The sequence below is a fragment of the Nicrophorus vespilloides genome, unplaced genomic scaffold, assembly GCF_001412225.1.
Source record: "Nicrophorus vespilloides isolate i.1.1-1 unplaced genomic scaffold, Nicve_v1.0, whole genome shotgun sequence".
Classification (NCBI taxonomy): Eukaryota; Metazoa; Arthropoda; class Insecta; order Coleoptera; family Silphidae; genus Nicrophorus; species Nicrophorus vespilloides.
The window spans coordinates 334744-350030 of record NW_017099643.1 but is presented as its reverse complement, the minus strand read 5'-3'; the positions used below and the strand labels follow the sequence as shown (position 1 = coordinate 350030).

The window sequence follows — 15287 nt, the reverse complement described above, 5'->3', positions numbered from 1 at the left end:
GCCAACTCCACCCGACTCAGCCGCAAAAACCCAACTGTTTATTCGTTATTAAAACTCGTTTGTCAATCGTCAACGTTTTTAGTCGACTCACTTTGGACATAACGCCTTCACATCTTATAAGCTTTTTAACCCAATATCAGATAGATACAATTCCAATAAAACTCTCTATTTATATTATCAACCATACAAGTTACATTACGTAAGTCAAAATTTTCAATAATTTAATTTGTTGTCCTAACATAAACATAGTCAACACTCCGATCTGTTTACTAGATTCTTCAAAGCTTTTTACCCGTTTTAGCGTTCAGATCAACAACACTGAATTACATTCAAACTATTTATTCATAGTGTCAATCATTCGATCAAACATATAAGTCCACATTTTAAATACTTTAATTTGTTATTACTTATATTTGTTATTTAATTTGTTAAGTAAATTTTCTGTCGGTGTAATTGTCTTATAGATTGGTAACTCAACAGCTATATTATTTGTTTTAGTTAATATTACTATTAATAAATTTGATTAAATCTTTGTAGTAAATATATACTATATTATTATACTTATTATTGTTTCTTTATGTTTTTACATATTGCAGCAATTCCTCGTATAGTCCGGTTTCGATTAGTCCAGATTCAGTATAGTTCGGATTGAAAGATTCAATAAAACTAAATTTCAATTGAGCAAAATAAAAATAAATTCTACACAAATTGTATACAAAAAATAATCGTTTTTCTTCTACACAGTCAAGTTTCTATTTGTGCGATTTATTGTTATATAGTTTTAAAGTACTATATTAGTCCGGTTTCCACCATAATAGTGGATTTAGGTATTTCCTTATTTAAATATATGAATTTGTATTATGTAACTTTTAATTTTAAATCATATAAATGGTTATCCTATCATAATCTTACTCAATCATCATGTTACTTTATCCTATAGTTATCATGAACTAATCTAATCTAAAAATTAAATCACATCATCTCCAAGATGTGCCCAGCTTGACGAAGTAAGTTAATAACGAATTGGATCTAAACTAAAGAAAATCAGTATACTTTCAAATTTCATATGTGTTTTAAAACTTTCATAGTAAACAACATTGTAGCTATTTTTTTTGTATTTAATGCAACAAATATTTATGTAATTAATCTGAAAATAAACAATACTATCAAAGAAATTAGTAATTTCTATAACAATTATCTGATTTATAAAAGTGTATATTAATATTAGATGTACTTTTGATTTTATACAATGTTTGTGTATAATTAAATCTATCTTTGAAGCGAGTAATGAGTGATAATCAGAATTGGAAAGCTCAAATAACAAGTCAAGTGTGTAATCTGAATTTAACTAGTTGCAATATACAAGTTAAGGGAATGCGCGCAAAGTTCTAAATGAAGAGACAGTTTTTTTCGCGTCATCATCGTAATACATATAATGGCATATCTTCGAACAGCAAAAACCGAATGAATGGTGAAACCACTAATTGCAATTTCGTACTATTAAATAGAAGGGAGAGATACACATATAAATACAAAAAATATATATATGTGAAGAGTAGACGACGCATTCCATTTCCATCCATGTTTGTGGTAAGTTGTTATTACCATTTCGAAAAAAGGATAAATATCCTCCCGGCCCCTTGATTGACGTACATCTCGGCAAATAGAAATCACAAATTCGGATGAATTACGACGCTGCGAACGCTCTTTGTAGCGCATTCACTAATCACCCCAGACTTGATTTGCAGAAAAACCAGTTTCATATATGAAACGCATCCAATGTTTGTAACATATCGCTCTGCTCATGTTCCTAATGCCATTCATATTCATAGAAACCAAAAGCAAATGCTGATGTTTAAGAATAAAGCAATAAAACCTTCTAAGAAAAAAAATAATACTTTAATCGAGATATAAAACTGTTTTATAAAGTGTCGGTTGTAAATGTACGTTTAATAATTTAAGAATTCATTAATTGAAATGCACGTAATAGTTAAGAGACATAATTTACAATTTAAAATGCAAGATTATTCAGAAATAACATGCAGCAAAGTGAATAATTCGTAATTTGCAATTTTAAACGCGAGTTATTTTAGAATTCATTGTTTACACTGATATAATAAATCCTCGGTTTTCGAACAATATACGGTTTTGGTTTCCAAACAGTATAAATTTCGGTTTCTGAGCACAATTTCGGTTCTCTAATAAGAAAACCGATAAAAAAAAGTTTGTAACATATACGGCGAAAGAGAGTAAGTTACTAGTATACTATTGTATTATTTGATATATATTGTTTAGTTCCATCAATAATCCGTACTGTTTGAAACCGGACTAATCCATCATTTGATTATGTAAATTTACGTAATATTCGACAAATATCATCCACTCAAGTACTATCTTCAATAGATGTTGCTTAACTAAAATTGTATGTATTTATTAAAAAAAAAGAAGATATTTCCTGATATGATCAATATCTTTTTATACAAGATAAACAGATTGATGCAACAACTATTATGATCATGATACAACCTTAAAGGCGTAATACATCAAGTACCATTATTATTATTATTTTTGTGCAAAGTAAACGCAATTTATGATGTAATAAATTGACGACTCGTGTCATTTACATATAATCTGATATTTTACTTTAGTTCCACATGCGAGTTTCATACTCGAGTCGTGAGTTAATTATAATTAAGTTATGCGATATTTCCACTTTTACTATTTTTGTAATAATTCAAAGAAAAAACAGTTGTCTCACCAGCTCACCCACTTTGCATACACACATCCATCGTGCATTTGCAAAATCCTTTTGCAATCGCGAATGCGAAAAGCCGTAAAGAAACAGAAACAAAACGAGAAAAAATCAAACTGAAGTAAAAAATAATAATAATATAAGAATAAAAGAAAGATCAAGAGGAAAACAGCAATAATCGTAGATTCCGTACTCGAGATTAGCACGTGAACTCTTGATAAAAGCAGTTTTATAAATGAAAATAGAAACGAGTTAAGTGCAATTTTATATTTTATTCATACTTATAATAATAACATTCCGTAGCCTTTTTCCTCATTATATATGTATATTATGTTGTGCAAGAAAATACACGTGTGTATATTTGATTTTCTCATTTATTTATAAACTTTTGTTTTTATCCGAGCTCACTTATTCTTTGTTATAATTATAAATTACAAATATTGCACATAATTAAATATTAACACTACTTACAAAAAATCTTCTACATTTGAAACGTTTTTATAAATGCAGGTGCTTCTTAAATTGATTTTAAGTTAATGAAAATATGTTAGAAACACTATATTCAATATTATTTGTATTTACGTTATGTTTAAGTTAAGTTTCCTGTACTTAAGTCATTTCAAAAATATATTACGGTATACTATAGAGACCATTTAAACCTTTTTTAGTTAATTTTCATTACTTTACTAATTAAAATTTACCAAGTCTTTGATTTATTGATGAAATTACATAAAAAAATGGTCAATCTGGATTAATATAAATCTCTGAGATTATTTCAATGAATAACACTCTCAAGTGAATGATAGTGTTATTCATTGAAATTATTAAATTCCATTGATTTATTAATTTGAACTTTCATCTTCAGATTTCAATTTTAATCCATTGATGAAATCATATAGAAAGTAAATGGAATACAAATAATTCCCACGAGATTTCCTAAATTAGAAATGTATACTTAATTGAAATGAATAAAATTAGTTTATATTACTGAGATTATTCCTTGGAAATTCTCAATTCATTGAGTTAGGTACTTATCAACTTAAATTACGATATAAAATTTTATTTTTACTGCAATAAATAGAATTTTTTCTTCTGTTATTTTCATAATTATGAATGAATGAATATCAATTCATCAAGTAGTTTAACATTGTAGTTTACTTTAATTATTAACAATAAATATTTTGAAAATGAAATGAATTATTATTTAAGCTGTGGTCTTTTTGTCCAAGCATAGAACTTTTTGTTTCTATAATTTGAAGTAAGAGTTTGATGTTTAAGTGTAATTTAACTATGCAAGTGGTGGATTGTGCACTCTCATTAGGAAGCATTTAACATCGGAATCACGTAACTATCTTCCATTGTGTGAGGTCCGAGCGAAGAATCTCGCAGCTTTGATGCGTTAGAAAACTTCCATTAAAACCCGATGGAAATTCGGTGGGAATGGATGTACGATGAGGACGAATGTTGAAGAGTGGGACAACGTATACGTTTGAGGTCTTGCGATTCTCATCCACGTCTCGTACCCAACGGAATTTGAAGACAATTTCTTTTTGTTGCATTGCGACGATGGTGTTTAGGAGGTTCGTGAGTTCGGGACTTTTATGTCAACTCGAATCGCGAATTTGGACAAGATCCTGTCCAATTTGGCCGCGCACATCAAATCGCCGAAATTCTTGTAGGCGCAACGAGCAAAAAGGTGGCCTCATCCAGAACTGGTTAATGGTAAATTGTAAATGGGCAACGTCGCAATGTTCGATGTTAGTTTCTAGTTTCCTCCAATTTCAATCGAATCGAACGAAATGCCATAACGCCGTCGCGATAACAATTTTATTGCATATATAATTAAAATTGATAGTATATTGTTTCAATTCGAGCGGGTCGACTGATACTTGTGTGCCTCTCGTGTTTCCTTTCTCTCTTTCGTCGTCGACGTTATTTTTTGTTTTGTTTGTTTTTCACTTCAAGTTTCTTCGCTTTTTGCGGTTCCGGGCCCATCGATAAATCAATGCATTCCGAATAAATCATTTGGAGTCGGGACCCGAAGTGGAAGAAAAGGTAGTCCAAATCCAAATCCAAGACCAAAAATCCAGAGGTCCATCTGCTCCTTCTCTCCATCGCATCTCACCAAAATACTTCTCCTTTTAATTTCACCCAGCTTCTGCGTCTTTTCTTCTTCTTCTTCATCATCAACCTCTACTACTTTGTCTTCTTCTTATTCGCCATTGAATAAATTTGATTATTTTACCATAATATGTGCAGAATTTCGGAGAGGCCGAAGCGAAAAATTTCGGTTCCAACGAAAACGATTTATTTATTGCCTTGATTTCCTCTCAAGAAATTATACATGCGGCTACTCCAAAAACCATAACAAGGAGACAGCCTTCTTCCTCAGGAATGTGTCAATTATGGAAAACTTATTGCACGTCATTGCAAACATCTTTTATATTTATTTAATTATTTAGTTAATATAATTCATTTGATTCAAATGCTAAAAATGCTAAACGCAAAACGAACGGTGATTTGTCGCGAAGAGGAAAATCGATTTTCAATTTGTATAAATATGCTTGTAATACTGCTGAGCTAGGTCAAGGTTCCAGCGTTCAATTTCAATTGTATTCAGAGACAATGGATTCAAAGGAATTCAATGCATCTCCCAGATATCAATTTCGGTATTTCGCTCGCTAATCCGTAATCTCTCAATCACTTCCTAATATGATACACGATACCACTGTTTGTATTTTTTTTATTCTATTTTTTTGTTATTAATTACTTATCTCATAAAAGATACAATTTAAAAAATAACTTCACAGGAATTACAGTTCTTCTAAATGAAAATTAAGTTTAAAGTCTACATTGTTTTGAATTCGATTGTAACTTTTCGTTGGAAATATGAAAGTAATAGATTTTAATGTTTACTTTTTAAAATTATTTAAAAACTATTATATATAGAATATAACCTAGGAAATGAATCAATATTAAGCGTACAATATTATATATTTTTATTATTTCTTTCTTTCTTAAAACTTATTGAAATCCTCAAAATGTTTACAATTTTGAATTGAATTATTATTGAAATATTGCAAATCTCTACAAAAAATTGAAGGTCGATTTAGTTCAAACTGCTTCGATTTAATGTAAATCGTTCCATAATCAAAAAAAATATGAGTCTAATATAAATAAAAATAAATAATATTTTCTTTAGTTCTTTTATTCAATCTTCTATTCAATGGAATATAGGAAATGATTGAATAACCACACAAATGATAAATATGTAAATAATAGAAGTGAAGTAGTTTGAAGCGTGATACCAATTATATAACTTTTTGCAATGATTTTCAACAGAAATATTAACAAACACAGGACTTCCTGTCATCGATCCGCATATCTAAGTAACTGGAGTATTCGTATATTGCGCACCAGGATGCAGCAAATTTGAATGGAAGAAGTATTTAACAATATTCAAATTCAAGTTTTTTTCTTCTCTGTTTTTGTTTATTTTTAGAAAGGGTCGAGTTAGTATTGTGAGGTGCATTCAAGCAAAATCGTCGTTTTTGCATTGAATCGACTCGCAACGAAGTTTTCCACATTGCTTTTAGCATTGAATGTTGCCATTGATGCAGCCTTCGGTTTTTCTACAAAGAGGTGTTTAATTAAGTCTTGAGCCGTTTTTGCGGCAGCTAGATGTGCGCAATGTGAACGCTTCTTATGGCCTTGCTGCATTTTTTTTTTCAACGAAACGTCAAATTGATTCGTCAATTTGCAGAGATTCCACAGGATTTTACACATCTCGAACAACTGGAAACAATGATTCCACTCAATTACTTCTAAAGTGTTTCATTTAAAACAACATCAAGGTTTATTCATTTTTTGTTAATTATCTTATAAAAATAAAATACAAAAAACAAGTTTATTTATACAGAATCAAGATATTTTTAAGACATAAATTCTATTTTATGGTAATATCAAGTTATATTTTCTGGTAAATTATAAATATTCAATTGATTCTGCAAAGATTTTCCTAAGTTTTACACATCTTGAATGACTAGAAACAATTATTTAAACCAATTACAGCAATACATAGTGCAGCTTCGATCAGTCCAGATTCATTATAGTCATTGACATAATAAAAATAAATTTAAAAAACAATCAGTAAATTTTCTAAATACATAATGATAAAAGTTTATCTTCATACAAGTTCATACTTCTTTTTGTGCGGTTTATTTTATGTATGTATTTTGATGCTCGATTAGTCCGGTTTCAAACAATTGCCCGTGCTGTTCGAGGTATTGATGTACTTCTAAAGTGTTTCAATTAAAACTTTTTCAATAAATCATTAATATTTCCTGATTATTTTGTTATTAAATAGAAATAATAAATAAATTGCGTTTGCAATTATTTTATTAATTATATAATTTTAGTTTATTTGAAGAGATTTAACTTATTCCATTGGGAAGATTAAGTTATTGTCAATTTCTAGTAAAAAAGAATCTAAAATATTATGCAATTTATGAAATCGGTATAAGATGGAATTTGTGTTTTTCTTAATGAATGTTTACAATCAAGTTGTTTTAGCATTTCACACCCGGAGGAGGATTCAATTATACATTTTCCCCCATACAAAATCGCGTGCTCAATTCGTCCAAGTGAAAGTTTTTCTTTCATAATTATCTTTTCTTTTGCAGCCGCATTTTCCTTCTTCTACGTCCTCCTCACTCCGGTGACAGTCGCAAAGGTGGAGAAGACATTACACGCAATTATACACACCCGACGATGTGTTAATTGCAGGAAAGAAAGAACAAGGATGAACAAATGAAACTTAAGAACTTTCAATTAAAATAGAATACGTGGACACATTCGAATCGAACTTCAATCTGTGACCCATGTCCACGTAATTAACAGAAGATCACATTTAATTAGGATCGGAAGATTGGAATCGCAGCTGTGCAATTCATTTGCAATAAATTAGAGCTGTTATCCGAATAACAGTATAAAATGGTGTGTGACGAAATCTTTGAATAAAAGCAAATAGCAATACTTGTATTTTATTAGAGAATTTTCACTTATCTTGGAACGAACGAAACGTAACGAAAAACATATAAATAAAAACGAATAATGTAGGTAATAGATTTTCACGTTTCAACTTTTATCGCGTAATAAAGGTTGCGTATTATTATTTTTTCTTTTTCGGTTATCAGTTTTATACGTCAAATGGTTCGCTGGAAAAGTGTACAATTATTGCCGGTTATCAAGGCTGCAAGAGTTATGGCCCGACTTACGGCAGATTTTCTTCTCATTTTCTCCTACCAATCACAAACTATTATTGCTTTAGTGGCAGTAATTGCACAATGCGAGAAGCTAATCTGGTAAATACTTTCCACAAAAAACAAAACAAAATTAAAACTTTCCAATCAATTTATTTGCAACAATTATTCGAGGAAACATTAAATATAGTCAAAATTTCTAAAGAAATCATTAATAAAATTTAATTATATTTTCTGTTTATTCAAAGACAGAAAACACTTGTTCATATAATAGTAATAACAAATTCCAATTAGAAACGTGACGATAGTTTAAAAAAATTACTTTTACTTTCATATTTTAGATTTTTTTCTAAATGTGTAATTGTAATTAAATAACGTGTAAAATGCAAAACATTAATGCAAATTTTACTATCAGCCTTATTTTAATTTTAGTTGTCATTGTTTATGTTACGTTGCGTTAACATAATTATTTAATTGTAAAAAAAAATCTGAAAATCATCTATTTTCAATGAAATATTGAATGAAATATTGAAATATTGGATAAATAAGAGAGAATAGAAATAAAGTATAAATTAAACTTTGAACATCTGCAGATGCTTTGGAAAATAATGTTTTAAATGAAAATTAAAATTACGCAAATCTAACAAAAAAATTTCTTATTTTTTTTTATATAACGGATAATTTTAATGAAACAAAATATTAAATCATTAATTTTTCGAAAATTTAACAAATTTTGTAAAACAATAAAATTTATTAAAATTTAACGTTTTTCCCAGAAAATTTAAGGATTTTTCAAATATTTATTGTGTGGTATTTCTTTTTTAATTTAACAAGAAATAAATTTAATGATAGTTTTAATAATAAATATAATATATATATATGCTCTTACTTTTTATTGTGTGGTAAATATTAATGTAAGATGAAACTTTGTTTAATGAAATGTTATAGCTGATATTTTTCATTTGCGAACTAACATGTTTATCTTTAACGTACAGAAATACGCGGCATTAAGTATTTAAATTGATTATTAAAATATTTTAATTACTTTCATGTATTGTGTAAATCTATTTAAAAAAAACTGAGTAAATAATACTTGTAATTTCAATTTGAAATTATATAAAGAAATTAAGTAAATATTTATGTTATATTATAAATATTAATATAAGATTATAAATATTTTAGTTATTTTCTGTATTTGGTAAAAATATTTTGCATTTTCAATGATCGTGCTTTATCTTTGATATCTGATTCTGGAAACTTGAAGAGATTACGATCTCAAGATGCTAGGTGAATTCACAGGGGATTTTCAAAGCGTATCCATCCAATGGGAAAAAGAGCAAGAAAACATTAACAGAAAAAAGAAGAATAATGAAAATGATGAATGGTTGTTTTGATAATTCCATTTGTTACGGAAATAAAATTAGCATTTCATAAATAGTAAACGGTCGCAAGTGTAGGTATTATAAAAAAAAAGACAACTCACCCGTATCCAAATGTTGTGTTACAATCCTCATCGGAAGCCATGGTGTTCATAAAAAGATGTATTCAAGTCACCAACAAAATTGAGAAATTATATGGTGACAGGATGATAATTTTTCTGTTAGTGCAGATGCAAATAAAAAATATTATCACTGATAGTCAATAGTTCGTAAGTGTCAATCACTCGATTATTATCCCCATATTTTCGCCTCAGTCCGTCTTAAATGGATTAATAAAAGAGTTTATATATATATATCTGGTGCAATTGAAGAGTTATGAGGTGGACGTGTTTGCGTCGATGCACGGTTGCTGTTTGCTCAGTTCTTCCAATATTTACACTTTACGCGCTTAACCTGGTAAACCTTTAAACACTTCAAACATGCATGAAATGGTGCGTTGATTTGTGTTTATTGCTCAGACCTCCGCACTATGTTCCTGTCTCTGAAGATGATGTTTGGGATGAGATCTATTTGGTCTTTTGGGTAAGCGTATCGGAAGGATTTGATGAAGGGTACTCTCCTGAGGACACTTCGAAGAAGGCTTTGTTTTTGTTAGGGTTGGTTGTTGTATGTTCGAAGGCACTTGGTTGCTTTGAAGGAAGGCCGACGGATCGTATCCGCGAAAAGTCCCTGGGTTTCGTGGTGTTTCCAGCAGCACAACTACTACACGCGTCTATACAGTGCGCGCTGTTCACTGATACTAAGTGGGCTGGTACAATCCAATACCTGCCTTACCTCCAACTTACCTAGCAGGTACGTGTTTATCTAACGTGCTGCCACCTGTGGAATGGTTTACCTCCGTCAAACTAACGAACGACGAAAAAGCAAAGGCAAAACGCAAGGATCGCGCTTTTCGCTAACATTTTTGTTTTGTTTTTTAAAATACATTTTTATCAAATTGTAAATATCCGATGCAATGAGAACTACAGTCGAAATGCCAATAAGCATTACATTAAGCATCGAATAAAAGCTTTACGCAGAATAATACAAAAAAAAAATACACTAAAGATCATTCATATTTTATCAATAAACATTTTCTTATAATATATACAATGATTACAACCATCCTATCGATTTTATTAAATCCATTCTTATTTATATTTCTTCACATTTCTTACACTATTCGAATCCGTTTTGGTACTAACTAATTTGTATTAAAAAGCATTAGTTATATTTTGCAAAATAATTTATTTTTTTATTATAATCTTGAGCTAAAAATTGAACTGATGCTCTCAATAAATTTGATGCATTTCCATATTTTTTAAAGAATGAATAGGCGGTTAATCTATTATAATTTAACAAACAAAATTAACAATAAAGATCATTTATATGTCATTAATAAAATAATATAAATATTTGATTATGTGTACACTTTTTAAAAGCTAGTTTCCTTGCATTTATATTCGTTTTTCATTATAATTTAACTTATTTAGATGTATTTCAACATTTTTGAAATCGGAAACAATATTGAAAATATGATTATCTTAATTTCGATTAAAGTTTGTTTTATTGTTACAAAAATATGATTTTGGGTTAAATGTATTAATGTGTATTTCTTGAAAAAAATCCATTGATTCATTCAAGTATTGCTTCAGGTTACAATAAGACATCTTTTATTGTAAATTTATAGTAGATTCTTTATTTATTTATTTATTTCATTGAAAATAATTATTTCATAATGTTATATGTCTTCTATTGTAGATATTTATTATATAAAAACATTTAATTGTTAATATTTTATAAACTGATTTAATGAAAAAAATATGAAAATTTATAATAATAATAAAAAATCTTTATTAGTCACCAATTGTAACCAAAGGGCTATCGACCTAAGTCTTTCCGCTCAATCGACACAATAAAATATAAATTGTAACAAAAAAATACGTACATATTGAAAATTTATTATTCTGTAAAATATTTAAAAAAATATTTTTGTAATAATAATAATAATTTATTTGCCAAACATGAATACATAAGAAAAAATACATCCCAAAAAATATGAAAGTTAAAAATATTTGTATATGAATATCATAAAAAAATCAAAGTAAACAATGAAACAAGAAAATTAAACATTTTGACAACAACTGTTAAGTTTTGTAATAGATACTACCAATACCTCTCATAGTGCGGTTTCCGTTAGTCTGGTTTGAAAATTTCAAAACAAACTAAATTTAAAAAAAATAAGTCCACAGATTTTGGTAATACATAAATGACCGTTTTTTTTTCTAAAGAATTGTTTAATTATATTTAATGAATAATATTAAAGAAACTATCACTTATATACCAATGTTACAATGATAGAAATAAACTTGTAGGAAAGAAATCTCATTGGAAACAAAATGATTTAATGACTAATAATTCTTTTTTCTATTCATTCGTAATGATTTTCCAAAGTTTGATGAAAAATACTGAAACAGTTCATTGGAAAAAAACAAATGAATTTGTATGAAATCTCATTGGAAACAGAATGATTTCAGAATTTTTAATTTAATACTTAGTTTACGCTTGTAAACGCTCATTACAACTATTGAAGATTTCTTCTTAATATTTAATTTAACATTAATTATATTTTGCGTTCGGCCGTATTCCCACGACCCCGTTTCGGTAATAAAAAAAATAACAACTAATTAATTAATATATGTATCTGTAATTAAGAAATACACAAATATTAATATGTGTGTGTGCGTGGAATACTTGATATTTACAATTATTCGAAATTATAAAATACGCAATCTGCAATGGAATCTAATTTTTCGAAGACTAATTACACAATAATGATGATTAATGGCGTCCGCCCAAGATTTCATATGAAAATCGTAACGGCTCGAGATTTTGAAATTGATTAATTGTGTCTTATATGTCTTACAATTTAGTAATTTTGTTGTCATTCCATTATGTCTGTATCTTTAAACAGATATCTTAAGTTATGTTATCATAGTCATTCGTGAAACATAACACTATTTTTTCTATGATATCAACTTACAATGGGATTAATCAACCTAAAGGTATTTATTTTATATTGTATGACTTAGGTATCATTGATGTATCATTGAGTTATTGTTTTTATATTCAGCAGTCTGCTATGTTATGAAGAATGCATTTGTTTAAAATAATGCGCGCCGGATGTTATCAAGGATTTAGGATTGGCATAATGTATGGCTGTGTGTGTATGTGGATGTCACGTGCGAGCGGGAATGATTTGAAGCGGTCTACATACTAACATGATGTTCTTCTTTTCTGATGAGGCTGGAGAGCCTGTGAAAGTTTACCGGTGTTTAGGTACGAAGATGGTTTTGCGATTTCAAAATCGTCGCACCGTTTAAAATCAGAGCAGACGTAGGAAAAATGCCTCACGTTGCGATGCACATAGAACAAAATAATAATAATAATAAAGAAGAAATATGGGATACGAAACGCATTTGTAGCGACACGAAAAACTAATGGATGTAGCGAAAATGCGAACACGAAACCAACGACAGTGAAATACTGTTCCTTTTATTTTTCTATCTTTTCTCTAACTGCTTTCGATTTATAAATTTCAAATTAACTTTTTGGAAGAAAATAATCTTAATAAACAAAAAACCGACTAACGACTATTAATTATAATTTTACAAAAAAGTCGAATATTTTATTTCATTTTTAACTTTAACAGGTGATTGTTTTTATTAAATTAATTTCATGTATTAGTTATATATACTAATAATTATACATTTTTGTAACAGATTTGTAACAATATTTTAGCGTGTCACATATATGTGCCCCCGGTCTATATCTTCTTTTTCCTATAACTAGACTAGGGTTTCCCAAACTTTTCCTACAACGAAACATTTTGTAAATTCTGAAATTTCCACCTTATTTATTTTATAGTGTAGATAGCTAAGAAGACATCATAAATAACATTTTGAATAATAAGAAAAACATTACAAACATTCATTACTTATTGTGAAATTCTGAAGTAGACTATGAAGTCACATATTTGTGACATGTTTTTGTTGCAGGATTTGTCTAATTAATGATTAGTATTAAAAGTATGGATATTGTATCGTGGTTTCTCACAGAATTCGGACCGTCACACATCATATGTGCTATGCTTGGTAAACAACTTGTTAGTTATTTATAAATATGTTATAAATAAAAGAACTATTAAACTATCAATTAACGGATGCGTTACACAAAATTACATACTTCGTTAAGAAAAACTTCATTTTCTAAGGTAAAAATACTATATCTAGAATTAAACGCTTTATTTCGAACAAAAGTTAAATTAAATAAACACTCAATAAAACACTAAAGTTGATTGTTTGTGCTTTTTCTGTATTTCATTTAACAATTACCTACATGGAGTTATTACATTTAACATTTATCACTCAAACATTTTCACTAAAAAATTTAAACGTTTTCAATATTTTTTAAGCTCCTTTTAAAAACTTCTTTCTCTCTCTCCATTTACTTTGTCTTAGTTGCTAACAATTTTCCATTAAAAAACGTTAATCTTCGGCGTTCTATTAATTCCTGATATCCTCTTCATCGTCATTTAGAAGCCTCTTCATTGAGGCATTTCATTTCTAATTTCTTCGATATAAGAAATTGTATGTTTTTCATTAAACATTAACATTTTACTCATTACATAGTGAAATGTTCTTTAAGTAATATAAAAAATCAATGATTGGCTTATATAATTCTCATTAAAAGTTCACGATTTTAAATCGAAATGAACTGACGTGTCTATATTGTTATTAAAACATGAAAAACTAATTGAAATTGATAAATTTTATTAGATTCTTGCTTTTTATTGATTTGTATTACAAAAATACAATATTATATGTATTTTATTTATATTTTTCCGATCATCGTTTTATTCAATATTTTCATTACAATTAACCTTTAACTACTCGTGTAAAAGTACACCATGTTTCTAAGAAATGATACCACATCTATATTTTCTCTCCCCCATCTATGACACTTAACGTAACCTATGTCCAAAGTGTGCAATATTGTGTTAGTGTAATAGCGGACAATTCTGATACCTCTTCTTACGCTTTTATAGAGCCCAATGAGGACAATTCTGATTCAGAAATGATTATATTAATAGTTATGTATCTAATAAAAAAGCATTAGTTAACTTGAAAAAGTTTTTCTTGTCGTAATACAATCATTTATGCAATTTATCTGGCAGTAATACATGTGGTGTATAAAATACACCGCGCCAGTAGTTAATATAAATTTCAGTGACTCAATAAATTTATTTTAAAATTTATATTTATTGCAAATAAATAATCTATAAATATATATTTAGTTTATATAATATATACCTATATTTCATTCAAACAGTTGACATTAGTATGCATATTTGTGTTAAAATGTTCAAATGTCAGAAAATAAAAAGGAATGATATTGATTGATGAATTATTTTCGATGAGGAAGTTTTTATTGAAAAATGTATATGTCTATAAATTCAAAGTAATTTAATATATTTATTACTATTTAATTATATGTAAAATTAGAAATTTATTTTGATAAAATATCTAAATGTTTATTTAATTAGTTATTATCATAATAATAATAAGAATTTTAAATCATTATGAATTAAATTATTATTGTTTGTCCAATTACAAAAAAAAATCTGTTATGATTTTAAATAATAAAATAGGATTGAATAAAGCAATAAAGTAAAAAGGTAATAAAATAGATAGTTGCAATAATTATTCCTTTTAATCGTATCAGATTATAAATAATAACGTAAAAATAAGTGTTATAGTGTAATTATTTGAAAACTGTGTTACAAAAGTTGCAAAA

The 15287-nt window shown here is 28.0% G+C and overlaps 1 protein-coding gene across 1 annotated transcript in view; it reads right to left on the bottom strand.

Annotated features, from left to right (window-relative positions):
- The window catches only part of LOC108564989 (putative transcription factor SOX-15), a 55079-nt gene extending 45333 nt beyond the window's left edge, over positions 1-9746 (bottom strand). The window contains exon 1 of the mRNA XM_017924215.1: positions 9497-9746. Coding sequence (XP_017779704.1) covers positions 9497-9546 — 50 coding nt within the window. The 5' untranslated portion in view covers positions 9547-9746. The remainder of the gene's footprint in view (positions 1-9496) is intronic.
- Between the last annotated feature and the right edge of the window lie 5541 nt (positions 9747-15287).